This window comes from Hyperolius riggenbachi, chromosome 3 (genome assembly GCF_040937935.1).
Source record: "Hyperolius riggenbachi isolate aHypRig1 chromosome 3, aHypRig1.pri, whole genome shotgun sequence".
NCBI classification, from domain to species: Eukaryota; Metazoa; Chordata; class Amphibia; order Anura; family Hyperoliidae; genus Hyperolius; species Hyperolius riggenbachi.
Window position 1 is genome coordinate 377,885,895 of NC_090648.1, and position 27,880 is coordinate 377,913,774.

Sequence of the window (27,880 nt, forward strand, 5' to 3'; positions counted from 1 at the left end):
GGTTCACTTTCTCAAATTATTACAGATGTTTGTGATTCTACATTTTCCAATCTAATGCAAATAAATGTTCAGTTTGGCCTAATTGCAAGCAGTATATTGAATGGCCCAGTTTAATTTGAATGAAAGCCAGAATATTTTGCACCTCACTGATCCATCTCTACTAGCTATGAACTATAAGCCTACCTCCATCTGTTATGCTAAACATCTACTGATCCTCTGATACAATCTTACCAAATCCACATAGCAACTGAGGGAATATACTTTCGGTAAATCAGTTCCTTATAAAGTAAAAAAAAAAAGTGTTATTAGTGTGCAGCTTTACTTTATATTAACTAATTGTTCTGTTTGTCAGCATTTTCTTGTCCAGCTTTTGGTGTAATTGGGCTTAATGTCAATATATCACCTCTTACGCATTGTGTGCAGGTATAAAAAATAAACAAACAAAAAACTTAGCAAATAATAGAAGTTGCTGCAACTCCATCTTCCCTTCATAATAAATACACAGCATAGTTCACACAGATTTAATCCATAATAAATAACATCTTCACAAATGAATGCTGAATTGATCACTGTGGTCAGAGACAGGAGGCAGAGTGACATAACACGAGGGGGCACTAGCAGCTGCAGTGATGAGTGCATGAAATGACCCAGTTAATGTTGTCTTATGAGTGACAAAAATCTGGCTAGAAGAATTGTTACATGTACCAGGTAAGACTTCATTCCAATTAGGGATGATTGAGATGCAAATTATCCCAAAATTATGCAAATTTTTATGGAAATGTATGCAGTTTCAAAATAGAGTATTTTAAACCCAGGTTTAAATTGATTGGTACATTTTCATAACTGATCCTTAATAGCTATAAACCATGCTCCTTCAACAGAACTACCCAGAGGTAATCTTGACCCTGGCACTAACATGAATTAAAAAAAAAAAGCCAAAAAGCAGCAACACTAAACATTTAGGCCCCATTCACACTTTCAAAACGCAAAATGGCAGCAATTTTTGCACGAGTGACTTTTCCGTAATTTCACACGGAAATCACTGAACACTGCAGTGATTTTGCCGCAATCACATTTCACGCTTCATAGCACTGAAACTCTATCACTGGGAAATTGCGTTGTGGGGCAATTTGCAGCGATTAGCGCAAATCGCCTAAGTAAGAACAGAACCATAGGGTTTCATTACAGTAGCGTTTTTAGAAAGAGCTAGCATTTGAGCATTTTGCTGAAATCACAGCAAAACACTCTAGTGTGAATGGGCCCTTACAGCTGTACCAAGTTTTATATTCCAAAATAAGTATAACATGCCACCTACTGGCTTGAATAGTGACCTAAAACATGTAAGATTTAAGCTGTAACTAGTCAATTCTATTATATTCTCAAATAGGTCAATTACAGCTTTCCAGGGACAGTGACAGCTATGTTGTCCTGACCAGGCCACTGATGAAGCCATTCAGAGCCAAGCTTCCCCGCATTATAAATTCTCCTTACATCTGCTGTCAGGATAAGATTAGGTGGCGAGATAAAATTGTGAGAGCTCAGCTTCCACAGAGTGCTCTGTGTACCCTCACCATACTCCCTCTATATGAACAATCCATAAAAACACAAGTAGAAGACATAACTACAACGCAAAATGACATTAACATAAAATATTCAGGGAATTTCTCTTCACTGTACACCAGGGGGCAGTATGGCAGCAGTACTCAGTCAAGGAACTTGCGGTTTGGGTTAGCCCCAAATAGTGCAACTCGAATTTCTGGCATCATCTGAAAATTGAAAAAAAATAAAATCTGAAGTCAAATTCACCTGGACAGATCAACTTTACCACAAAAATATTTCCTTTAAAAAAAAAAATTACATACTAATTCTTGATACGTTGTGTGCTGTTGGAGTAGTCCTGTGAGCAGGTTAGAAAGGTGTTATTTTAAACAAATAGTTAAGCTACATCACTATGCACATGTGAATGCACTACCCATACATTTGTAGGCATGTTCACACTCCAGCATTGCAACAAACCATGTAATTTAAACTGTTAACCTCCCCGGCGTTCTATTGAGATTGCCAGGGTGGCTGCGGTAGGGGTTTTTTTTTTATTAAAAAAAAAATAAAAAAATCTATTTCATGCAGCCAACTGAAAGTTGGCTGCATGAAAGCCCACTAGAGGGCGCTCCTGTTGCATATTTCTGATCACCTCCAGCGATCAGAAGTAACAAGGGCCGCGATGAGCGGCCCTCCTTGTTTTGCTTTTCTCATCGCCATGGCGACGAGCGGAGTGACGTCATAGACGGCAGTCAACGTCCTGACGTCAGCCGCCTCCGATCCAGCCCTTAGCGCTGGCCGGAACTGATTGGTCCGGCTGCGCAGGGCTCGGGCGGCTGGGGGGACCCTTTCGCCACTGCTCGCGGCGGCGATCAGGCAGCACACGCGGCTGGCAAAGTGCCAGCTGTGTGTGTTGCTTTTTATTTGATAAAAATCGGCCCAGCAGGGCCTGAGCGGCACCCTCCGGCAGTAATGGACAAGCTGAGCTCGTCCATACCGCTCAGGAGGTTAATGGTGGATTTCTGGATAACATGTACATTACCATAGCAAGTCCATATACTATGCAAAGTAATGTAGACAGCGTGTGTTGCATAATGCCTGCATTGCACCCATAAGCATTATGTAACATGCATAAGCCCCTAGGCAAGCACCCACCCCACTGGAGGAAAGGTCTCATCTTATGTACAAGATTATTTTTCAGCACCTGTCAAATGAAAGACTAAAAGTCATACTACTTATTTACCTATTTTATAGTACGAGTGTTTTCACGCTGGTATATGATATTTAATTGATAAAATGTGAAAACATATTAGCCTCAGTTCTGGTAGCTATGTGAGGTAAAAAAAATTTGTAGGTAAAATACCTCAAAACGTGCTGTAAAACATGCAGTATTTCAGTGGTAAGCAGTTAGAATAGTCTTTGAAAGATTTTTTTTTCTTGGAGGGGGAAGGTGTATTTGACTAATGCATACAAACTGACTTTACCTCCAGGTACAGGCAGGTCTTTAACTGATCGGTAAATTATGTGCCAAGATGCCCCCTTATTTTCATGAGAATAAATATTTTCAGTAAAGTTACCTAAAATTTACCACGAGGTAAAAAACATTACTAAAACCTACCAGAATTGCTAAATATACCTCTTAAAGAGACTGAGCTCTGAAGCGAGATTTCTCGCTTCAAAGTTAGCAGAGGCACGTATGCCCCTGCTAAACCGCCACTATCGCGCCGCACAAAGGGGATCCCTTCACCCCCAAACCCACCCCAGCACGACTTTGTCGTGCATTTGGTCGCTCCTGGAGGCAGGGCTAACGGCTGCAGCCCTGCCTCCAGTCGCGTCTGTCAGCGGCGCATCGCCGCCTCTCCCCCACCCCTCTCAGTGAAGGAAGACTGAGAGGGGCGGGGAAGAGGCGGAGATACGCGCTGACAGACGCACATGGGGCAGGGCTGCAGCAGTTAGCCCTGCCCCAACCAGGAAGCGCTCCCCCGCATTACGGAGGGAGTCTTGGGGGTGAAGGGACCCACGTTAAGCCGCGCTATAGCAGCGTTTTAGCAGGGGCACACATGCCCCTGCTAACTCTGAGGTCTGAAGCGAGATTTATTCTCGCTTCAGTCTCTCTTTAAAGGGAAGGTTCAGGGACTAGCTAAAACAAATAAAAATCCATTTCCACTTACCTGGGGCTTCCTCCAGCCCGTGGCCGGCAGGAGGTGCCCTCGGCGCCGCTCCGCAGGCTCCCGGTGGCCGACCCGACCTGGCCAGGCCGGGCCTCTTCTGCGCTCCATGGTGCGTTCCACGCCGGCGCGCTGTCGTCATCGGACGTCCTCCGGGCTGTACTGCGCAGGCTTAACGTGGGTCCCTTAACGTGGCTCAGTTCTGAGCCTGCGCAGTACAACCCGGAGGACGTCCGATGACGTCAGCGCGCCGGCGTGGAACGCACCATGGAGCGCAGAAGAGGCCCGACCTGGCCAGGTCGGGTCGGCCACCGGGAGCCTGCGGAGCGGCGCCGAGGGCACCTCCTGCCTGCCACGGGCTGGAGGAAGCCCCAGGTAAGTGGAAATGGATTTTTATTTTTTTTAGCTAGTCCCTGAACCTTCCCTTTAAGGTAAATTACAGTACATGAGGTAATTTGTTTGAAAACCCTACCAGAAGCGAGGCCATTATAGGAGATCAAAGAGAACCGGCAGATTTCCACTATGGCTCCTATTCATGGTTTGTAAAGGAGATCTCAGTTTTACACTCACCTGCTGGGCGATGAGGTCCAGTCTGCTCTCCAATGTATTGGCCACCTTGATCTTTCCATCTGCATTATAGATTTCAATTCCACCAGCACTGCAGAAGAGAAGATGATGGTACTGAACTTATAAAGATAAACCAACAGCAGAGTAGAAACTTTAAAGTAGACCCAAACTCTTGCACAGCATACAACGAAAACACATAGTTGCTAAGAAATTCACTGTGTTGGTTTAGGAGGATCAGCCTAAGTAGCTGTTATTAGCAAGCGTAAGTGCTCAAACCCACTAGAGCGATTTTCTGAGCGTTTAGGGAACGATTCAAACCACTAGCGACTTCCCTAAAGGCTCAGCTGATAATGGATAGGCTAAATTCCACTGGAACGATTGCCAAATTGCAAAACATGCAGCATTTAACGGTTCTGCAATGTTGGGTATATAAACGCTGGCATAATCTCTCACCAAAACCTACACAGAGCGATTTTGCAAGCATTTTTACATTACTGCACACTAACAAAAGGAAAATTGAAAGGACCAATCAGAATTAAAACCGCTAATCGATACACAACCACTGGCAAATTACACTTTTTAAAATAGCTCATGAAATCGCTTACAAACCACTCATACAAAAAACGCAAGTGATTGCAATTAGCGATAGCGTTTTGTAGTGGGTTCCAGGCCTTTCCCACTATGTGCTGTCTGGACTGGTGGACCACACATAGGATGCAACAAGCAATGCAAAAACTGAAAGTCTATTGACTTTCATGTTACCGTTCACATTAAAGCGTTCCAGAGCCTTACGTTGTAATGCCTCCAGGAGCATTTAATTGCACAACACAAGTAATTTCCCGTAGGGGGAATTAGAACTAGGACCGCTGATGTGTTGAAGAGCAACTTCCCATCATCTGGTCAATTGTGGAGAAAAAAGAAAAAAACAAGAAAAAAACGCAGGGGTACCAGGAGCCCTTATGGTGTATTACCTTCAGATAAAGGAATACAAATTAAGAGTAAATATACTCACAAGTGTAGGTTGCTTGAAGGCAACCACTTGTACAGGCATGTGGAGAAGTCCCGTCCCCACTCGGTCTTTATAGTGATCGGTCGCTGCTCCTTAGAAAAAAGGCTTCACTTCTCGTCGGTCGTGAAGGACCCCACGCGTGGGGTAATACAGGATTGTTTTTCAAAGGGGGTAGGAGGTGCCCGTATAGTGTATTCAGTGTTCCCTTTGTACAAAGAGACTCCACTTGATGAATGGTTAAGAGGGTTTATTTAGCACAATAGACAACGCGTTTCGCGGTCCAAACCGCTTCCTCAGGTCAATTACAGGTGCTAAAATGGCCACTGCTGCAGCCAAAATACAAACAGCTATTATTAATAGGATCTATAGCGCTCTATAATAAATCTACTACATAGTACTAGAAAATGTTCTCTCTCCCCTCACCCTCTAATGGAAGATTAAAAGAAGAGTTCAGGATACTAACAGCTTACTCTTATCCAGGCTCTCACAATACTCGGGACTGATGAAGTAGTATTGGTGGGATTGTATTTTTACTACACTGCAGGAATTGATCATTCCTCTCCTTGTATATACAATTTGTAAACTATAATAATATCTCTAACGCATATAGAATATATGTTCATAATTGTGCTACTGATGTCTTATATTATATTGTGACTACGATCATTCTAGTCCATTCACAACCTGGCATAATGCTTTAATGTTTGTCATAATGCTTTAATGTTTGTCATATAAGTTCCATAATACCCCCTTCGAAAAACTTCCCATCATGCCATGCGTCATAACGAGTTTGGGTAGTGGGAAAGGGCCCCAAGGGGGTTCTAGGATAATATGTAAATAATGAAAGGTTAAGGTAGCCATACACTGGTCAATTTGCCATCAGATTTGACCAACAGATAGATCCCTCTCTGATCAAATCTGATCAGAGAGGGATCGTATGGCTGCCTTTATTGCAAACAGATTTTGAATAGATTTCAGCCTGAAACCGTTCACAATCTGTGGTGGTGGTGCCACCACTCCCCCCCCACCCCGCATACATTATCTGCTCCGCCGGCACAACTCCCCCGTTCTCTGCTGTCTTCTCCGCTCTGGTCTGGTCTCCAGCAGGCTTCACTTCTTCCTGTCTGGGGGAAGTTTAAACAGTAGAGCGCCCTCTACTGTTTAAACTTCCTGCCAGGACAGGAAGAAGTGAAGCCTGCTAGGCCCGGAGACCAGAGCGGAGAAGACAGCAGAGACCAGGGGAGTCGCGTCGGCGGAGCAGGTAATGTATTGCGTCTGTCGTCGGGCACTCGAACGCCACTAGTGACGTGCTCCCTACCTGCAGGCGATCGACAGTAATTTCCCGCACGGAGCAATCGACAGGACCGATCGACATTTAGCGTTAACTATTTGACAGCAGATTCAATCCCAGTGATCGAATCTACTGTCGATCAGCGGGGAATCGGCCTAGTGTATGGCGAGCTTTAACGTATTCTGTGCTCCCAGGGATGTGCAGGAAGTAAACACTTCAGGGGTTTTGTGTGTAGGATTTCTATAAGTTGTAATGAAGAAATGGTAATTCTCTTAACCACTTAAGGACCAGATACTTTTTCCCCAGACCACTGCAGCTTTAACGGTTTATTGCTTGATCACACAACCTACTATCTAAAATGAATTTCACATCCTTTTGTCACTAATACAGCTTTCTTTTGGTGCAATTTGCTGCTGTGGTTTTTTTTTTTTGTTTGTTTTTTTTTTAAACAAAAACGAGTTTTATTGGTCAACTTGGTCATGATATACAAACCAGGTAATGAAGAGTTGAAGCATATACAACAAGGCGAGTGGTACAAAGTGAATTTACAAGAAAAGTAACAGTAGATGCGAGTTTTGAAAAGTACATTACCATGGCATCAAAACTACAGAACATGCACAGTAAACATTTTTGCATGTTTTTTAATTCCACAATTTAGGATAAGGGACACTGCACATGTAATGAGGAAGTAGGAGAGTCCACAATAGCGGAGTGCGATTCTATGACATATTAACATCTGCTTATAGGTTCAAAAATTAAAAAAAAAAAAAAGAGAGAATATATTCCAGTCTCAGGTCCTCTCACACCATCTATCCCATATTAAATGAAATTGTTTCAAACGACCTCTATGCTGATAAACCAATTTTTTGTAGGGTAGGTCTCTACTGAGCCTTTTCCTCCAACTTGTAAAGGTGGGAGTCTCTGGCACCAACCATCTAAGGGCAATTTCTTGCCTAGCTGCAAAGAGCGTTTCATGAATGACAGTTCTAACATTGGGTTGCATTCTTTCATCTGAGATTATACTCAACACACATAGCATTGGGTTCATAGTTACTGGGCATCCCATTTTGTCATGTACGAAAATACTTGCAGCCAAAAAGCGCGGACAAGGGGGCAATGCCAAATTAAATGGAAGAAGGTGGGGGAAGCACTTCCACATTTGGGGCATGCGTCAGGTATGCCTGGTGAAGAACATATTTGAGTGGCTCTATGTTTAACCACTTGAGGACCTAGGGCTTTACCCCCCTTAAGGACCGGCCACTTTTTTTTCCATTCAGACCACTGCAGCTTTCATGGTTTATTGCTCGCTCATACAACCTACCACCTAAATGAATTTTACCTCCTTTTCTTGTCACTAATACAGCTTTCTTTTGATGCTATTTAATTGCGGATGCGATTTTTACTTTTTATTATATTCATCAAAAAAGACATGAATTTTGGAAAAAAAATGTTTTTAACTTTCTGTGCTGACATTTTTCAAATAAAGTAAAATTTCTGTATACATGCAGCGCAAAAATGTGGACAAACATGTTTTTGATTAAAAAAACCCATTCAGCCTATATTTATTGGATTGGGTAAAAGTTATAGCGTTTACAAACTATGGTGCAAAAAGTGAATATTCCCATTTTCCAGCATCTCTGCCTTTTCTGACCACCTGTCATGTTTCATGAGGGGCTAGAATTCCAGGATAGTATAAATACCCCCCAAATGACCCCATTTTGAAAAGAAGACATCCCAAAGTATTCACTGAGAGGCATAGTGAGTTCATAGAAGATATTTTTTGTCACAAGTAAGCGGAAAATGACACTTTGACACAAAAAAAAGTTTCCATTTCTTCTAACTTGCGACAAAAAAAAAAAAAAAAAAAAAAATGAAACCTGCCACGGACTCACTATGCTCCTCTCTGAATACCTTGAAGTGTCTACTTTCCAAAATGGGGTCATTTGTGGGGTGTGTTTACTGTTCTGACATTTTGGGGGGTGCTAAATTGTAAGCACCCCTGTAAAGCCTAAAGGTGTTCATTGGACTTTGGGCCCCTTAGCGCAGTTAAGCTGCAAAAAAGTGCCACACATGTGGTATTGCCGTACTCAGGAGAAGTAGTATAATGTGTTTTGGGGTGTATTTTTACATACCCATGCTGGGTGGGAGAAATATCTCTGTAAATGGACAATTGTGTGTAAAAAAAAAAAAGTCAGAGAGATTTCTCCCACCCAGCATGGGTATGTGTAAAAATACACCCCAAAACACATTATACTACTTCTCCCGAGTACGGCAATACCACGTGACACTTTTTTGCAGCCTAGGTGCGCTAAGGGGCCCAACGTCCTATTCACAGGTCATTTTGAGGCATTTGTTTTCTAGACTACTCCTCACGGTTTAGGGCCCCTAAAATGCCAGGGCAGTATAGGAACCCCACAAGTCACCCCATTTTAGAAAGAAGACACCCCAAGGTATTCCGTTAGGTGTATGGTGAGTTCATAGAAGATTTTATTTTTTGTCACAAGTTAGTGAAAAATGACACTGTGAAAAAGATAAAATAAAAATCAATTTCCGCTAACTTTTGACAAAAAAATAAAATCTATGAACTTGTCATACACCTAACAGAATACCTTGGGGTGTCTTTTCTAAAATGGGGTCACTTGTGGGGTTCCTATACCGCCCTGGCATTTTACGAGCCTAAAACCGTGAGTAGTCTGGAAACCAAATGTCTCAAAATGACTGTTCAGGGGTATAAGCATCTGCAAATTTTGATGACAGGTGGTCTATGAGGGGGCGAATTTTGTGGAACCGGTCATAAGCAGGGTGGCCTTTTAGATGACAGGTTGTATTGGGCCTGATCTGATGGATGGGAGTGCTGGGGGGGGGGGGGGGGGGTGACAGGAGGTGATTGAGGGTGTCTCAAGGTGTGATTAGAGGGGGGGGGGAATAGATGCAAGCAATGCACTGGCGAAGTGATCAGGGCTGGGGTCTGAGGGCGTTCTAAGGGTGTGGGCGGGTGATTGAGTGCCCTGGGGGCAGATAGGGGTCTAATCTGATAGGTAGCAGTGACAGGGGGTGATTGATGGGTAATTAGTGGGTGTTTAGGGTAGAGAACAGATGTAAACACTGCACTTGGGAGGTGATCGGACGTCGGATCTGCGGGCGATCTATTGGTGTGGGTGGGTGATCAGATTGGCCGCTAGGGGCAGGTTAGGGGCTGATTGATGGGTGGCAGTGACAGGGGGTGATTGATGGGTGGCAGTGACAGGGGGTGATTGATGGGTGGCAGTGACAGGGGGTGATTGATGGGTGGCAGTGACAGGTGATCAGTGGGTTATTACAGGGAAGAAGAGATGTAAATATTGCACTGGCGAATTGATAAGGGGGGGGGGGGTCTGAGGGCAATCTGAGCGTGTAGGCGGGTGATTGGGTGCCCGCAAGGGGCAGATTAGGGTCTGATCTGATGGGTAACAGTGACAGGTGGTGATAGAGGGTGATTGATGGGTAATTAGTGGGTGTTTAGAGGAGAGAATAGATGTAAACACTGCGCTTGGGTGGTGATCTGATGTCGGATCTGCGGGCGATCTATTGGTGTGGGTGGGTGATCAGATTGCCCGCAAGGGGCAGGTTAAGGGCTGATTGATGGGTGGCAGTGACAGGGGGTGATTGACAGGTGATTGGTGATCAGGGGGATAGATGCATACAGTACACAGGGGGAGGGGGTAGAAAAAAAATAGCATTGACAGATAGTGATTGATGGGTGATTAGGGGGGGGGTGATTGGGTGCAAACAGGGGTCTGGGGGGTGGGCAGGGGGGGTCCTGAGGGGTGCTGTGGGCGATCTGGGGCAGGGGGGGGAATCAGTGTGCTTGGGTGCGACATAGGGTGGCTGCAGCCTGCCCTGGTGGTCCCTCGGACACTGGGACCACCAGGGCAGGAGGCAGCCTGTATAATACACTTTGTAAACATTACAAAGTGTATTATACACTTTGTATGCGGCGATCGTGGGGTTAACATCCCGCCGGCGCTTCCGTATGGCTGGCGGGATGTTGTGGCGGGTGAGCGGCGGCAGGCGCCAGATGAGTCACGGATGACGCGATCGTTCCGCCCATGCCCTTACAAGGACCGCCGCCTCTGTGGGTGAGCCGGTCCTTGCAGGGCACACTTCCCGGCCGCCTCTGTGCATTAGGCGGTCGGGAAGTGGATAATACACACAGAGACCTTTTTTGGGGCTTCCAAGGCATCTTCCCAGTCCTCATTATGCAAGTCAAGACCTTCTTTTACCCATTTTTCTTTAACTGGATCCATGCGGTCCAAAGCTTTACTTAAGACCAATTCCTTATATAGGTCACCAATGAGGTGTTTAGCTGGGCCCTTAACCAATATGGTGAGAAGAGGGTAGGGAACAATGCGGACAGGGGTTCTTCCGAACTGGGCATGGAAGGCATGCTGTAGCTGGGTGTAGCGAAAGTGTTGTATCTTGAAGGTAGGGAAGCATTTGCAGAGATTAGAAATGCTTATAAGTTTCCCCTTGTGTATTATTTGCTCTATAAATATAATGCCACCTTTTTCCCAGTATTGAGGGTCAGATATTGTGGAGAATTCAGAGAGTGCTGGGTTGCGCCATAGGAGAGTGTGCGGGTCATAATTTTGGAGGGGGTATAACTTGCGAGGCCACCCATATCGTTGGGATTGATAAGTAGGGAGTGTTTGATTCTGGCTCTTTTATTATTCCAAATGAAAGCAGTGATTAATGAGCGAAGTCTCAAAAAAAAAAAAAAAAAAAAAAAAAAGACATACATATATACATATATGAGGGATTGATGTAGAATATACAATTTGGGTAGCAATACCATCTTAACTAGGTTAATTTTGCAGACAACAGAGAGGCAAAGCCTGGATCAGGCTTTACATTAGGATTGAACTAACTGTATTAGAGAGAGGCTTTCAGATTGTAGATAGGTTTGTGGAAGGAGGCTTATCTGTACGCCCAGGTATTTAAATGATTGGACTGCTTGAACGTCATGACGGGGGCAGGTGGTGGAGGGCTCCCGATCAAGGTACATAAGGAGGGACTTAGATTTATTCAGCTGAAGGCCAGAGTAGTAGCCCGATTCTTCAATGGTGGACAATGCACAGGACAAGGAGTCATGAGGGTCAGCAAGATAAAGAATTGTGTTGGCATACAAAAACCTCTCTTTTCCTCCGCGTGGGGAGTACAGAGGCCGTGAATCTGAGGGTGAGCCTTGATGCAACAGGCCAAGGGCTCCACAGCCAGAGCATATAGTAGGGGAGAGAGGGGGCACCCCTGCCTTGTTCCGCGCCCTAGAGCAAAAGATTCTGAGATCCAGCCATTGGTGCAGACTCTGGCTTTAGGGGAACTATAAAGCATATGTACCCATTTGCAAAACTTGTCACCAAACCCAAAAAGGACCGCCCTGAGATAAGGCCATTCCACCGTGTCGAATGCCTTGGCCATGTCTAGTGATGCTACAATTCTATTGCCAGAGTTTGTATGGTGGGCTTGAATGTTCGTCCATAGGTGTCTAACATTTATAGCAGTGTTTTTACCTGGCATAAAACCAGTTTGGTCAGGGTGAATGAGTGATAGTATTACTGAATTTAGTCTAATGGCCAGGGCTTTAGCCAGGATCTTAATATCAGTTGGAAGAAGAGAGATTGGCCTGTATGAGTCACAGTACAGTGGGTCCTTGCCAGGTTTGGGGATAACGAGGATTAAAGCCTCCTGCATGGAGGTAGGAAGGGAGCCAGTCTCAAAAGCGTTTGTAAGAGTCAGCAACAAGAGCGGAGTGGTTACTTCATCAAATCTTTTGTATACTTCAATGGGGATGCCGTCTACTCCAGGGGCTTTTTTTATTTGGGAACGATGCTATTGCTATGTTTAATTCTTCTACTGACAAGGGGGCATCTAATATTTCACGCTGGACAGGGGATAATCGAGGTAGTTGCAACTCAGACAAGTATATTTCGGAGTCAGATTGAGTGGCAGGTGTAGTGCTACTATATAAGGATTTGTAGTAATTAAAAAAAATGTCTGGTTGATTTCTGCATTCCCGGTAACTGGTGTCCCTTGGCTATTTGCAATGTGGGTTATTACTGATGTCGCTTTTACAATTTGCAACTGCTGCAATGAGCTCACCCCGCAGAAAAGCCTTAAAGGTATTCCACACCAACGACACATCCTCCTCATCTCTATGCACATAGGTGAAGTCATTTATATGCTTATTAATCTGTTCGTGCGTAGCAATAAGTTCTAACCAGAAGGGGTTAAATTTCCAAAACGATAGGGGGATTGTTGCCCCCAGGTAAATTCTATGCAAATAGGTGTGTGATCTGAGATTAGGCAGGGCAGCATGTCAACATTTGTCATCGCCTGCAGTATAGTAGGGGAAACAAAAGTAATCTAGGCAGGAGGAGGAAGCAAACGTGGCAGAGTAGCATGTGTAATCGCATTGGTTTGGATGAAAATGGCGCCATGCATCCAGATATTGCAATTAATTCATAAGATTAGCAAAGTTGGTGGGTTTATCTTGCTTGGGTGGATAACGGTCATGTACAGGTTACATACCGCATTAAAGTCTCCCATCCACAGGGTGAAGTCACTTGGGTGAGCAAGGATAAACTAAACACCCTCTTTAATAACTGATGAGTTATACGGGGGTGGAATATAAACATTTAGAATTAAAATGGGAATACCAGCAATTCTGCAGTGCATGAAAACGTATTTCCCTATGTAGTCTTCTTTGACTACAAATACCTGGAGCGCAAGGGACTTTTTAATGAGAAGTGATACACCACGGGAGTACTGAGAGTAGGAAGAATGATATGACCATCCTACCCAGCCACGTTTTAGTGCCTGCGTCCTCCCACCTGTAAAGTGCGTTTCTTGGAGAGCTACGATATCTGGCTTATGACGATAGAGATATGTCATAATCATCTGACGTTTCATAGGGTCATTAAGACCGCGGACATTCCAACTTCTAACTTTCAATTTAGTGAGTGACATCTCGGTTTACTTTAAAAGCGGATATGTTTCGCCCTGGAGGTGTACAAGCTGCAGTAATGATACCATGACCAAATGGGAGGATTTGTCAATGTGGAAAACATAAAATTAACCTTGTAAGAAAAGAAAAGAAAAAAAAAAAAAAAAAAAAAAAAAAACCCATAACCCCTTATCCCACCCTGAACCATCTAAAACGCAGATAGGCCCTTAGTCCCAAAAACCAGTAACAGTCTACTAAGCAAGATACAGCAACAACTGTGGCACCTGCTTGGGGGGGGGGGGGGGGGGGGGGAAAATCACATACACACAAGTCCACCCCATGCGGGGGAGGCCCCACCGCACCCAAGACAACAGGCGAGGGGGGGCCTCCCCCACAGAGGGGAGAACCTAAAACTGTAGCAAAAGAAAGGGGGTTAAGGGGTACTGCAACTTACCACATCCACGTGGCAAGCTCCCACTCTTTGCACCGTGTGAGTGTCACCTGCACAGCCATATTCATTAAACACATTGCAATAAAATACGTCACAGTTGAGGCCGCGTTTTCGAAAATTATCAAAGACTGGAATGTATTGTGTTGCAGTCATGCACCCATAAGCATTTCTGCTCATAAGTTACCCCTATGGCCGCGCCCGCACTACGGAGAGGGGAGACACCCCGAATTTAGCTCGATGCGGAATAAAATGGAAAAGGCCCAGTAAAGGGGGACGCCGAAGCACCCCGGGGTGTAGGCATTATAGAGTAATAGGGAATAGTAACCGGGCAGTAAAGGTAAGAGGGGTGCGGGTTAGGTGTCTCCCAGCAGCGACAGCACAAGAGCGTTCAAAGCATATTCAATCGACAAATTAAACTTGAACTGTATACTAGGCACTATGGTATACAACGTACGTACGTGCATGTAATCTCTGTAAGAGATTTATCACACACACACTGGGTATGTACAAAAATACACCCCAAAACACTATACTACTGAGTACAGCAATACCACGTGTGACTTTTTTGTAGCCTAGGTGCGCTAAGGGGCCCAAAGTCCTATGAGTACCTTTAGGATTTCCCAGGTCATTGTGAGGCATTTGATTTCCAGACGACTACTCACGGTTTAGGGCCCCTAAAATGCCATGGCAGTATAGGAACCCCACAAGTGATCCCATTTTAGAAAGACGACATCCCAAGGTATTCCGTTAGTATGGCGAGTTCATAGAAAATTTTATTTTTCAAATAGAAGCACCAGCAAACAGGATATCCACCCAATACTATATAGCAATATATAGCGCCCGTCTCACCTTAGTGATCAGACAATGCAAAAGTATTAAGAAAGGGAGCTCTGGGTTAGCCCAGAGCTCCCTTTAATACTTTTGCAAAATTTTATTTTTGTCAAGTTTGTGAAAAAAAAAAAAAAAACAATTTCCGCTAACTTGTGACAAAAAAAAGAAAATCTATGAACTCACCATACACCTAACGGAATACCTTAGGGAAGTTTGGAAATCAAATGCCTCAAAATGACTGTTCAGGGGTATAAGCAGCTGCAAATTTTGATGACAGGTGGTCTATGAGGGGCCGAATTTTGTGGAACCGGCCATAAGCAGGGTAGCCTCTTAGATGACAGGTTGTATAGGTACTGAAGTGCAGGAAGTTCTCAAATAGTGACCTGGACATGGCAGCAGAGAACATGGGCATGTGATATATTGGGTGCGTAGACCAAGAAGACTGCAATACATTCTTTTTACTAGACCCATGTTAAGGAGAAGGCCCCCAAAAATGTTATGTTCGGAGACTTGGAGTGGTTTCCACCGAAAAGGCTGGGCATGGTAGCTTCTCGGATTGGCGGTTGCGTATTGTGTGGCATAACAGTTGGTCTCAGCCACAATTAAGTCGTACAGATCCATGGTGCAGAACAGATGAAAGTCTAGGGCCAATCCTAGATTATCTGTCTCCACCTGGACTCCAGACTGGGCGTTGAAAGGGGATTGCCAATTGGGATTTGCCAGCACCTCTGGGAGACTATGGGTAATACGGGCTGGTTTTGCTGGTGGCTGCGACTCGGGCCTTAATGCACACGTGCCACCAAACCAGTTTCTACTACCATGCTGGTGCTCGCCACTTCACCAGGGTCTACGGTAGTATTGGTGCTAGGTCCAGGAGATGCAACGCTGCTGGTGCATGCCTCACCAAGAAAACTCGGATCAGCGCTAGCACCACTGCTGCCCTTGAGTCTGATCCTGCAGTCCAGTGACATGGGGTGTGGTATGCCTGGCTCTAGCCAGGACCTAAACCTTGTCATTGCTATTGGTCAGAGAGCCACTGCTGTTCAATGGTTTGTATTCTGACCCAGATGAGACTTCCCAATCGTACTCACCCCCACTGGGTCAGAATCTCGGCGGCCTCTTCAGCAGAATACACTTTTGCCATGGTTGACTGCTAAATTTAGGGGGTATTCCTCTGAGACTACCTAGGAAAAAAAAGAGCACCTACCTAGCAAAAAGGAAGTACTTGTGAAGTAGAAAGCTGTGGTCACTGAGAAAAAAAAAAAGCGATCTTACAGCGCCACAGTTATTGTACAGTTTTTTTTAGTGATCAGAAAAAATAATTCTGTCACCGCGGTGGGGTGGGTGAGGGTTTGGCCGGGTGATCAGAAGCCCACAGGGGGCAGATTAGGGCCTGATCTGATGGGTAGGAGTGCTAGGTGGTGACAGGAGGTGAGGTGATTGATGGGCGTCTCAAGGGGTGATTAGAGAGAGGGGGGGGGGGAATAGATGCAATCAATGCACTGGGGAGGTGTTCGGAAGGGGGTCTGAGGGTTTGGCCGAGTGATCAGGAGTCCACACGGGGCAAATTAGGGCCTGATCTGATGGGTAGGGGTGACAGGAGGTGATTGATGGGTGTCTCAGGATGTGATTAGAGGGGGGGGGGGGATAGATACAATCAATGCACTGGGGAGGTGATGGGGGGGGGGTCTGAGGGTGTGGGTGGGTGATTGGGTGCCCGCAAGGGGCAGATTAGGGTCTGATCTGATGGGTGACAGGTGGTTACAGGGGGTGATTACAGGGGAGACCAGATGTAAACTATGCACTTGGGAGGTGATCTGAGGGCGGGTCTGCGGGTGCGAGCGATCAGGTGCCTGCAAGGGGCAGGTTAGGGTCTGATCTGATGGGTGGCAGTGACAGTTGGTTACAGGGGGTGATTACAGGGGAGAAGAGATGTATACAGTACACGGGGGGGGGGGGAATCAGGAGCCCCCAGGGGGCAGTTTAGGACCCAATCTAAAATATAGCGTTGACAGATAATGACAGGGGGCGATTAATGGGTGCAAAAAGTGGTCTGAGGGGGTGATCAGGGGGAGGGGGTCTGAGGGGTGCTGTGGGCGATCGGGGGCAGGATAGTGTGTGTTTGCTAGAAGGGCTGCCTCCTCCCCTAGTGATCGCTCGATCACTGGAACCACCAGGGGCAGAGGCAGCCAGTAAAATACACTTTGTTAGCTTAACAAAGTGTATTATACTATTAGTAACGGGGAGATTGGGGTGTTTACAACCCGCCAGCACTGCTAATTGGCCATCGGGTTGACGGCGCAGATGGGCGGAGCCTAATGCCGGCGGATGCACACAATCTCCGGCTAATTAGTCCCCAGGTGCTGCCTATCGGCGTTACGCGGTCCTGGGGGAGCCACCTTGCCGACGCCCATAGGTAGTAGGTAGTAGGCAGTCGGCAAGTGGTTAAGGATATGCTGTGGCATTCCTTTATAGCAGAGAGGAAGTTCTGAATTTAGTTTCACTTTAGGCAATGTGCAGTAATTTATAGTAAAACCTAAAACTGTTCTTTGCAGGAGTTTCATATTACAATAGATGATCACTGTAAAGATGGTTCAGTGGACAAGGTGGCTGGACAAACACACACCTTGACTTCACAAATTTACTAAATCTATGCAGTGTAAGGAAATTGAAAAGATTAGTCTGATAAGTTTATTGCATAAGTTTGAACAACCAACATTGTATAGTACATGGCCAGCCAATAGCACACAAGTTGCACAAATAGAGGTAAGCCATTTTACATTAATCACATCCATAGTATTTTTTTGGGGGGCACCTTCACCCTCCCAGTGATGTTTACAATTTGTTTTTAAAAAGTTGTATCTTAATCTTATGCGTCAAGACTCCTGCAAAAAAAATTAAAGAGGAACTGAAGAGAGGTATATGGAGGCTGTCATGTTTATTTCCTTTTAAGCAATACCAGTTGCCTGGCAGCTCTGCTGATCATCTGCCTCTAATACTATTAGCCATAGCCCCTGAACAAGCATGCAGCAGATCAGGTGTTTCAGTGGTTCAGACTTATAAGTCTGATTTGACAAGACTAGCTGCATGCTTGTTTCTGGTTTTAATCAGATACTACTGCAGAGAAATAGACCAGCAGGGCTGCCAGGCAACTGGTATTGATTAAAAGGAAATACACATGACAGCCTCCATATACCTCTCTTCAGTTCCCCTTTAAAGAGAATCTTTCTTAGAGAGAATTAAAAAAAAAAAGATGACTCCCAAGCTCTTCGTAAAAGGTGATCCATCTTTTTATCAATAGGATCTTTTAAATTAACATTTTCAAACTGTAACAGATTTTCTTGACACCCTCAAAAATGATAGGTCCAACTTGTGAGCCAGACCCCAGAACCTTTGGTCCTCCGGACTGAAAGGATAACGGGAAAGGACTTTGGCCAAGACGCCCTCCTTTCAGGGTCATCCCTTTCCTTCCCAATCAGACTTTAGAGAGGAATGGACTGGGATGAAGCAATTCTGGGGTTCCGCCAAGCTCACATACATCTGATCCAGGGGTGTCAAGGATTTACGTTCAACTGTAATACCCATAGTGCTCTGCATAGCACCTAGCAAGTCCTTCATTAAATTAGGTGAAAAAGCTAGTTTGAGGTACTTCTGAGTTCTCATCCTCCTCCCCAGAAATCTCCTCTAAAGATGAAATTTCTCCCTTTGCCCCTGAAATCAGAGGCTTCAGATTCATTATCCTTTATCTTTAGTTTAGAAACCGACTGATTAGGAGAAATAGGTGCTGGCAAGGTCTCCCCCGGCTGACTGGAACCATCACTAACCATTAGGTACTGGTAATGGGGTAGGAACTGCCATAGCAGCAGAAGCAACGGAGGAATCTGCAATTGCTGAATCTATAATTTCCTTAAAGAGACATTGAAGCGAAAAAAAAATATATGATATAATGCATTGGTTGTGTACTATGAAAACACACTATATACCTGAAAATAAGAATATTTTCTTTGCTGCTAATCTTCTAGTAATTATTCAAACATTGCATCATTCTCTAATATGTGCAGATTACACAACACTCTGCATTCAAAATCATTCTTTCAGAGCAGTCTGAACTAATAACCTCTCCTCTGGCAGAGAAAAAGAAAACTGTTCACTTACAGTTGAGATAATAAAAGCCAGAAGACAGCCCTCTCCACGACTTTGAAAGTCGTAGAGATTAATGGCTTTTTTGCATAGAGATAACAGGAGTTTAACTCTTCCTGTACTGGAAACAATTACACTGATGTATCTGATCTTAATGTTTTATTTCTTAGCTGTGCTACACATACAAAATCATAATATACTTTTTTTTCGCTTCAGTGTCTTTTTAATAGCTGAAGCCATTTCGGCCCGCATCCATCGATTCTTCTTTAACAACTTTCTCTGCAGGATGGGCAAAGTTTCTTTGAAGAGGAAGAGTAGAAACGAGAATTGCACATAGCACAACGTTTCTCAGGTCTGGTAGAAGATTGTCCACTCTGAACAGGCTGACCAGAAGATTTGTCTTTATCTTTGTTGCCTGAATTGTTGCCTGAAGCCCCAAAGACAGACTGTCAGCTATTCAGAAGTAGCCATTGACCAAAAAAAAAAAAAAAAAAAAAAAAAAAAAAACCCATCCTGTTCACCAAAGAGGGATTGGCGCCAGACTCTGCGGAAGTCAGAAGAGAAAAGCCTACAGCGTCCTCCAAGATCACCGAGAGCAATGGTGAATCGAGAATTCCCTCATTCTCTCTCCCTAAGGGGATTACCTGCAGCTGCAAACAATTTCAATGTCGTGGCCTCTGCCACCCCATAATCAGCTGACGCGGGACGCATGACGTCACTTCTGCCCGGAACTTCCGGTTCGCGCACCTGCCGGTATAAGCCTGCCACAGTCTCAGGAGAAGCCTCCGATACACTGGACAACCTGAAACCCCTGCTCAGCTTCAACATGCTCAGCGAACCAACCCACTCTTCCATGGCAAGTTTAATGGACTCAGAATCAAAACAAACTTGCCTCCTTCCTCTTACTTTCCACTAAAATGACGGTGGCAAAGAATTGGAAGACACCCACTAATTTCTTAGAAGTTAAAACACGTATGTCAGATTTTATGATCAACGAAAAACTAACAAGCGTCCTCCGCAGTACACATAAGAAATGTCTCCGTATATGGCAGCCCTGGAATTTCCAGGCTAATGCTGTATACACACACACTTGAGATAAAAAAAAAAAAAAAAAAGTCCTTTGGAAAAGGCAAGATCACAGACCAATTTTACCCCATTCCATGTAGTATGAGAGCCATACTCTACACAGTCTATGCTATGGAGCTGCACTCCCCATCAGCTAAAATCTTTGCAAGATGCTGCACACAAAGATGCTGTACACATTCAAAAGATTATTATCTGCAAAAGATCTCTTCCTGCAAAAGATCAATTTCTGCAAAATGCATTCATAGTCTGAAATTTGCAGATCCTTATCTGGCAATCTGCAGATCTGAAAATCCATCCTGGTGGATCTGATCTGCAGATGATTGCCTGTTAAACAAGGTGTGTATGATGATCTGCAGATCTCATAGACTATGAATGCATCTTGCAGGAATGGATCTTTTGCAGGAACAGATCTTTTGCAGATACTGATCTTTTGAATGTGTACGGGCATGTGTGTGCAGCATCTTGCAAAGATTTTATCTGATGGGGAGTGCAGCTCCATAGAATAGACTGTGTAGGCATGGCTCTCATACTACATGGAAGGGGGTAAAATTGGTCTGTGATCTTGCCTTTTCCAAAGACTTATCTCAAGTGTGTATGATGCTGATCTGTACACTACCTGCTGAGCTCGTTTGCACCCCTTCCTAGGACTCTCCTTTTCTCTCCCCCCCCCCCTTACTCTTTCTTCCCTCCTATCTTTTCTTCACTTCTCTACCCTCCTTAACTCGCTCTCTCCTGGGCAAGAGGTGGGGGTATATAGGGAGAAGTAAGATTATCCTCTTTTCCCTCCAATAGCCTTTTCAGGACTACGGGTTCTCGACATTGGCCGTCGAGAACCCCTCAGGTTTGAACGTTCATGTTCTATGTTTTATGTTCTGATTTGTACATGTTTATACTTCTGGTTGTGATTTTTCCAGTACATGATGCTGTGCACTGCCGGATTGTCTCTCAACCATGGTTTAGCTTACCCATGTGTTCCCCTGTGCGGGCTACACTACCTGCTGCTACAATCGTGTACAACTGTTTTTTTTTTTTATATACGGTTATAAAATTTCAATAAAAATATTGAACAAAAGTGATCTAACCCACTAAGTGACAAGAAGCTTTATCAATGGGGTGGATGCACTAAGTGCAGGGCTGTGGTGTTAGAGATGGTGGTTTCATAAACTGTGGTGTCGGATTTCTGTAAGTACCCAAAAATTGCTTTGACTCCGCAGCCCTGAATAAGTGCCAGTAATAGTGTGCGCAAGCAGTGCACAATAATATTACTGTTACAATAACCAGCATTGTATCATGGGTTTAAGTTATTGGCAACCCATGCAGTACATGATGAATGCAAGCATTACTATGGTAACCCACGTTACGTTAATGCTCATGGTAATCATACCGCAGGGTACATGAATAGCATAACACTACACTGCTGGCGATAGGAACAGTATTTTTACCTGCGCACAGCAATATTACTGGTACTTAGCGCATCAACCCCATAGTCTACCAAGAACTATGTGAAATGGCTGCAGTTTCACATGCAAAACAAATGAGAACCCGAGGTGGGATTTACTTATGCTAGTGGGGCAGAGGCTGGTTGTGCACACCAACACCAGCCTCTGTTGCCCCATGGTGTGCCTCCAGGACCCCGCAGTGCTGGCGACAAGCAGCGTGTCGCCAGCACAATGTTTACCTCTCGCCTGTCTGTTAGCGCCGCTCCCCCACCTCCTCAGTATCGGCGCTACCCGCCCGCGTCACTTCCTCCAACCTCGGGTTCTCTTTAAGAATGCTGAAGTGTCTGCCATGAATCCTTGCAATTTATAGAGCAGAACTGGAGGTTTCCTTTCAATTATTGCTGTCATTAGCTAAAACCATTTCAAAATCCTGTAGGTTCCAGGAAGTTGGCCAAATCCAGATGACCAGAACAGCTATCCAAACAGCTTAGTTTTTCCTTGTATAAATACTGGTAAATTTAAAACAAATACGCTCTGGTTTGCCCAATTAAAATAAAAAACCTCATACCAAGGACGATCACCCAATTTATATATAGTATAACCTATTATACCAATGAAGATCAAACAAAAGAATGGCTTTGGCCAATAGGCGGCAGTGCAACACTAACTTGAGCAGCAGATTAAATGACAAATTAAAGAGAACCCGAGGCAGGGTTCTCACAACAAAATCCCCATACAGAGGCTGGGTCTGCCTATAGAGCCCAGCCTCTGTTGCTATTTATATCGCCCCTAAATCCCCCCTGCGCTCAGGGAGACCTCATAAATCACAGCCGCGCTGTCGGCTGGGTTTACCTTTGTAACGTCAGTCTCCGCTCTCCCCCACCTCCTGCTGAGCTCCGGTCCCCGCCCACGTCCCTTCTTTCCAATCAGCGAGGAGGGAAGGGACCGGAGCGAATTGCAGAGCGCAGGGGGGGGGGGGCTTAGGGGCGATCTAAATAGCAACAGAGGCTAGGCTCTATAGACAGACCCAGCCTCTGTATGGGGATTTTGTTCTCAGAACCCCACCTCGGGTTCTCTTTAAAGGAGTTATCCGGGCAATTTTAATAAAACAAACGCTACTTACCGGGGGCGTCCTCCAGCCACAAGCTCCCAGGACCTCCCTCGCCGCATCTCTGCTCTCAGCCGTTCGCCGGAGCTCCGACCCGGTCCCCGGCGATGATGTCAGAGCGACCTGGAGGTCGCTCTGTACTGCGCGATCGGAGCTGTCAATCACCGCCACGTGGGCCAGAGCGGACTGCGCAGGCGCAGAACTACTGAGCCTGCGCAGTCCGCTCCGGCTCACGTGGCGGTAATTGACAGCGCCGATCGCGCAGGCGCAGTACAGAGCGACCTCCAGGTCGCTCTGACGTCATCGCCGGGGACCGGGTCGGAGCTCCGGCGAACGGCTGAGAGCAGAGATGCGGCGAGGGAGGTCCTGGGAGCTTGTGGCTGGAAGACACCCCCGGTAAGTAGCGTTTGTTTTATTAAAATTGCCCGGATAACTCCTTTAAGGCAGATTTCATGTGCTGCACAATTATTCAGATGTGTTTGGCAGATACTTACATGTCAGAGGGAAGATGGTTGTCCTGGTCAATGACCACCTCCAATTCTCGTTTTGTTGCTGCCTTGTAAATGGGAATGTTTTTCTGCACAGAATTCTGGGATGGGGAGAGCAGAAGATGTACACTACATCAGAACTACCAACATAACACACCACATTCATCTAAACACGAATATATCCCCATCTCTTTGGGACTTCATGTGAGATTTCTGCACTCCTGACCTCCCAGCTCTGGTGCACATATTACCAGAGGCTCTCCTTCCCTTGCTGAATTTTCCTATCAGGCACTCTGGACTGAGATCTCCACATTACCAGGGACTCCCCTTGCTGGATTTTTTATTTTGAGACAATTTTTGGAGGTGGGGTTTCTTTGCATACAAATGTGACCCGTACATTCATTGCGAAGTAGAATACACTGCAAATGACTTTATATGCAGCTGTCGATTACAGCAAGTCTTCTTTACTCTGATGGTTCGTTCTTGTTACTGACAAGTGTTTGACTAGTCCTCATGGAAGAACTTAAAAGTTTCCATTATTCTTTTAAAAAAGTACTCCTTGGTAAGGATCTCTATAAACCTGTTGGAAGCCAAACCTGCTTGCTCACTATTTTGGCAGATGGACCGAGAAACTGCCCATCAGTAAGAACCTTTGATAGAGGAAACCCTGGCACTCACACATTAGTACATGGACTAAGCCAAAATTTGAGGTTAGAGCCAGCATATTAAAAATACTGTTGACAGATACAGTGTGTTTTACTATGCATGTGTAAAGATACGTGAGATAAATGTACTTAAATCTTAATATTGCAGTTTTTGTAATTGTGCCCCTTTGACACTTGAATTAGTTGAAGATAATTCTGGCTACCAGACTCCACCTGCTAAACAGATGTACATTAAAACCACCATAAAAAAACAACATGTCACAGTGGAGTTTTCATATGAATCTTGTGCAAATTCTTACAAACGCAGGATAGTGTGGAAACCGTACCATGCTGCAGCCGATGAGCTGCTGGTCTGTAAAGAGCTTTAGTACAACTTCTCTAGCTATATATTGCAGACTCCATCTAGAGTCATTTTCTGCCCCTTCAGCTCACCCTAATGATTGACAGGTCCTCCTTGCGGCACCGGATAATGATCTTTGGTTCCAGCAGCTGGTAGAATCCCTGCAGAGAGGAGTAGACGTCAGAATCGAAAGGTTCTATGTAGGGATCTAGTCCAGCAACAGATCAGAATAGATAGTTACCTGTAAAATTAGCCCATCCAGCAAGGCCTGGTAGCGACCTGCATCTTTCACCACCCGAGCCATCCGCTGCTTTGCCTCGGTCAGGAGATCCTAACGAAGAGCAAACAGGATATGAGTGGACATGCTGTACATCCTAGGTTCTCAACATGCGGTACGCGTACCCCAGGGGGTACTTCTGATGGGTCCAGGGGGTACTTGGGCTTGATATACTTAACCAAGAATAACAAATTTAGAGATTTAGAAAATTATAATTCTTATTTAAACACCAAATTAGTATTTTAGCAAATCAAAAGCAATAATAAATGCTTGCACATTGTTTAGAACCAATCATCATGTGCTACGATTAAATATATATTTGTCAAGGGGTACGTGTGATAATGTTTACTATGCTAGGGGGTACTCGATGAGTACGTGGTTTTAAAAGGGGTACACACTTATAAAATGTTGAGAAACACTGCTGTACATCGTACTGGCTTTACCTGCCCAAACTACATTTCAGTTAAGGCCTAGTTAACATTAGAAATCGCCAGCGCACTTGCAAGCTCTGAGCGCTTTCAGAGCAATTTGTACTTAGTTAAGGGGCACTATGGCGAAAAATTTTAAAATGTGCAAACATATACAAAGAAGTATGTTTTTTCCGGAGTAAAATGAGCCATAAATAACTTTTCTCCTTGGTTGCTGCCACTTACAGTAGGTAATAGAAATCTGACAGAAGCGACAGGCTTTGGACTAGTCCATCTCTTCATAGGGGGATTCTCAGGGATTTATTCATTTTCAAAAGCACTTAGTGAATGGCAGTTGCTCTGTACAACTGCCAAAAAAACTGTTTAGCGAGCCGGGAAGCTGGCCAGCATCATTGTTTAAATCGCTTTTAGGTAATATCTTTATAAAGAAAAGCCTTGCTGAGAATCCCCTATGTAGAGATGGACTAGTCCAAAACCTGTCGCTTCTGTCAGATTTCTATTACCTATTGTAAGTGACCGCAACATAGGAGAAAAAGTAATTTATGGCTCATTTTAGTCCAGAAAAAAAAAATAAATAAAAATAAAACAAACAAACATTTGTCTATGCTTGCATATATTTTAAATTTTACAGTTTTTCGCCATAGTGCCCCTTTAAAGGGGAACTGAAGAGAGAGGTATATGGAGGCTGTCATGGTTATTTCCTTTTAGACAATACCAGTTGCCTGGCAGCCCTGCTGATCCTCTGCCTTTAATACTATTAGCCATAGCCCCTGAACAAGCATGCAGCAGATCAGGTGTTTCCGTGGTTCAGACTTATAAGTCTGATCTGACAAGACTAGCTGCATGCTTGTTTCTGGTTTTAATCAGATACTACTGCAGAGAAATAGACCAGCAGGGCTGCCAGGCAACTGGTATTGATTAAAAGGAAATAAACATGACAGCCTCCATTTCCTCTCTCTTCAGTTCCCCTTTAAGCCCTTTTTCTAAGCATTTGTTTGGTGATTTTTTTGTTTTCTTACTGATGAAAATCAAGAAGTGAACTCTGACCTGGAACTGAATACATACAATGTATTTATTTTTAAAAGTGCTTTGTGATTTCCTTATGCTTTGTATTGAAGTGCAAATGCTCAGAAAGTGGTGCCAGAGCCACGTTTGCAATTGGAAAGAAAGCTCATCGCTCATGTGAGTACTCACATTGAGAAACATTGCTCAAGTACTAAAAAAATAAATAAAAAAATAATAAAAAAAAAAATGTAATTTGTGTGCCTGGCTATCTCATGTCACCTCAGATGTCCTTCAATCAGAATAATTTTTATTTGGTCAAATATGTTTACACTTACAAGGAATTTGACTTGGCAGTTTCTTTAAAGAAAACCTGAACTGAAATTAAAAGTCAAAATCCACATACACAGGTCATACTTACCTCCTGTGTAGTCTACTCAATCTATTTTTCCTCTCCTGCGTCCTGTTTGTCCACTGTGATCAAGGGAATTCTCCGTCCTCCATTTTGAAAATAGCCATTACACCATAACAGCTTCCTGGTCAGCACACAGTTAAACTGTAACATCGCCCACTTGAGCCATAGGGAAACATGGACACATCAGTTCTCCTCTCAGCTGTAACTGACAGTAACTGATATATTTCAGTTCTGACAAATTGTTGTCAGAACTGGAAGGGATCACTGTAAGGAGAAAATGGTGAGCTTCTGAGAGGAACTGATGGCAAGGTAACTATGTAATGTTCATTTGAAGTTACCTCATGTGTTTATTTTAAATAATTTTACTCAGTACAGGTTCTCTTTAAAGAAAAGCCTTTACCCCCACCCCTCACAGCAGTCTAAATCTCATGAGCCATGTGGCCACCATCATCCAGCTGTATAGGCTAGTAGCCAAAGCCACCCAAGCTCATAAAGTCATTGTCCCCATCATGCTAAAGGTGGCCACTAACTGTCCAATTTCTAGCGAAAAATCGTTCGAGCAATCAGAAATTCTGATTGGATTGGTTGTAAATATTCTCCATTGGTGGACTCCGTGTGAAAAAAATATGTCGTCCAAATTTGGATTTTCTTGTTTGTGATAGATAGGAAGCAAAGATTGGTTCGTTGATGGTGTAGTGAACGATGTATTACAATATTTCACTTCCGATTAGAATTTCTGATCGCTAAAAGGTTTTATCGCTAGAAATTGGACCGTTGGTGGCCAGCTTAAGAGACAATGAAGCATGTCTGCACATAGCTCAAGTCAGAGGATCCTGAGTATGCCCTCTGACATCAAACAGAAAGATAGAACAAATGATTTAGGCCCAGTGCACACCAAAACCGCTAGCAGATCCACAAACCGCTAGCGGTTTTTGGAGCTGATTTCAGAGCGATTCTAGGTATGTTTAGAGACGTTTTCTAAACACACCTAGCGATTTTGGGTGCGTTTTTGGGTAGCAGATTACACATATTGTTACAGTAAAAGCTATTACTGAACAGCTTCTGTAACAAAAACGCCTGGCAAACCACTCTGAAGTAGCGTTTTTCAGAGCGTTATGCGTTTTTCCTATACTTTACATTGAGGACAAAACTCTTCCGAAAACCGCAAACGTGCAGCAGGAGGTGCGTTTGCGGCTTGACAAAAATCTCAAACAGCCGGTGTGCACCATCCCATTGCAATACATTAGCCAAGCGTTTACAGGCGGATGCGGCCGGCGGTTCGCTACAAAACCGTTCAGTGTGCACTAGGCCTTAGACAAGCACAGCAGTTAGATCACACTGGCAATTAGAAGGGAATAGGTAAACTTGTACTTTTCTTGGTTATACTCACACTGATCAGGTCATCTCTAGCTTTCAGCACTTTCAGTCGGGCCTGATTCATCAGATTGGACATTTGACTGAAAGGGGGGAAAAAAATAAAATAAATAAAAAAAAGTGGCACACCTATCCATACAATCCTATTGAAGCCTGTAGGTCACCCCCTCACATACAGTTTGTGAAACAACGAGCACAATTTAACCAGGTATTTATTGAACTGTACAGCTTACAGTGTGTGGAAACAGAAAGGAGATCATTACCAGCACAGCCAGGGAGC

The 27,880-nt window shown here is 44.4% G+C and overlaps 1 protein-coding gene across 1 annotated transcript in view; it reads right to left on the reverse strand.

Annotated features, from left to right (window-relative positions):
• Positions 1-507: 507 nt before the first annotated feature.
• Positions 508-27,880, reverse strand: part of ATP6V1E1 (ATPase H+ transporting V1 subunit E1) — a 34,415-nt gene continuing 7,042 nt past the window's right edge. Inside the window, exons 3-8 of the mRNA XM_068273683.1 lie at positions 27,617-27,683; positions 24,346-24,435; positions 24,197-24,265; positions 23,106-23,200; positions 4,278-4,365; positions 508-1,766 (exon numbers count right to left, since the gene is read on the reverse strand). Of these exons, the coding sequence (XP_068129784.1) occupies positions 1,704-1,766; positions 4,278-4,365; positions 23,106-23,200; positions 24,197-24,265; positions 24,346-24,435; positions 27,617-27,683 (472 nt within the window). The 3' untranslated portion in view covers positions 508-1,703. The remainder of the gene's footprint in view (positions 1,767-4,277; positions 4,366-23,105; positions 23,201-24,196; positions 24,266-24,345; positions 24,436-27,616; positions 27,684-27,880) is intronic.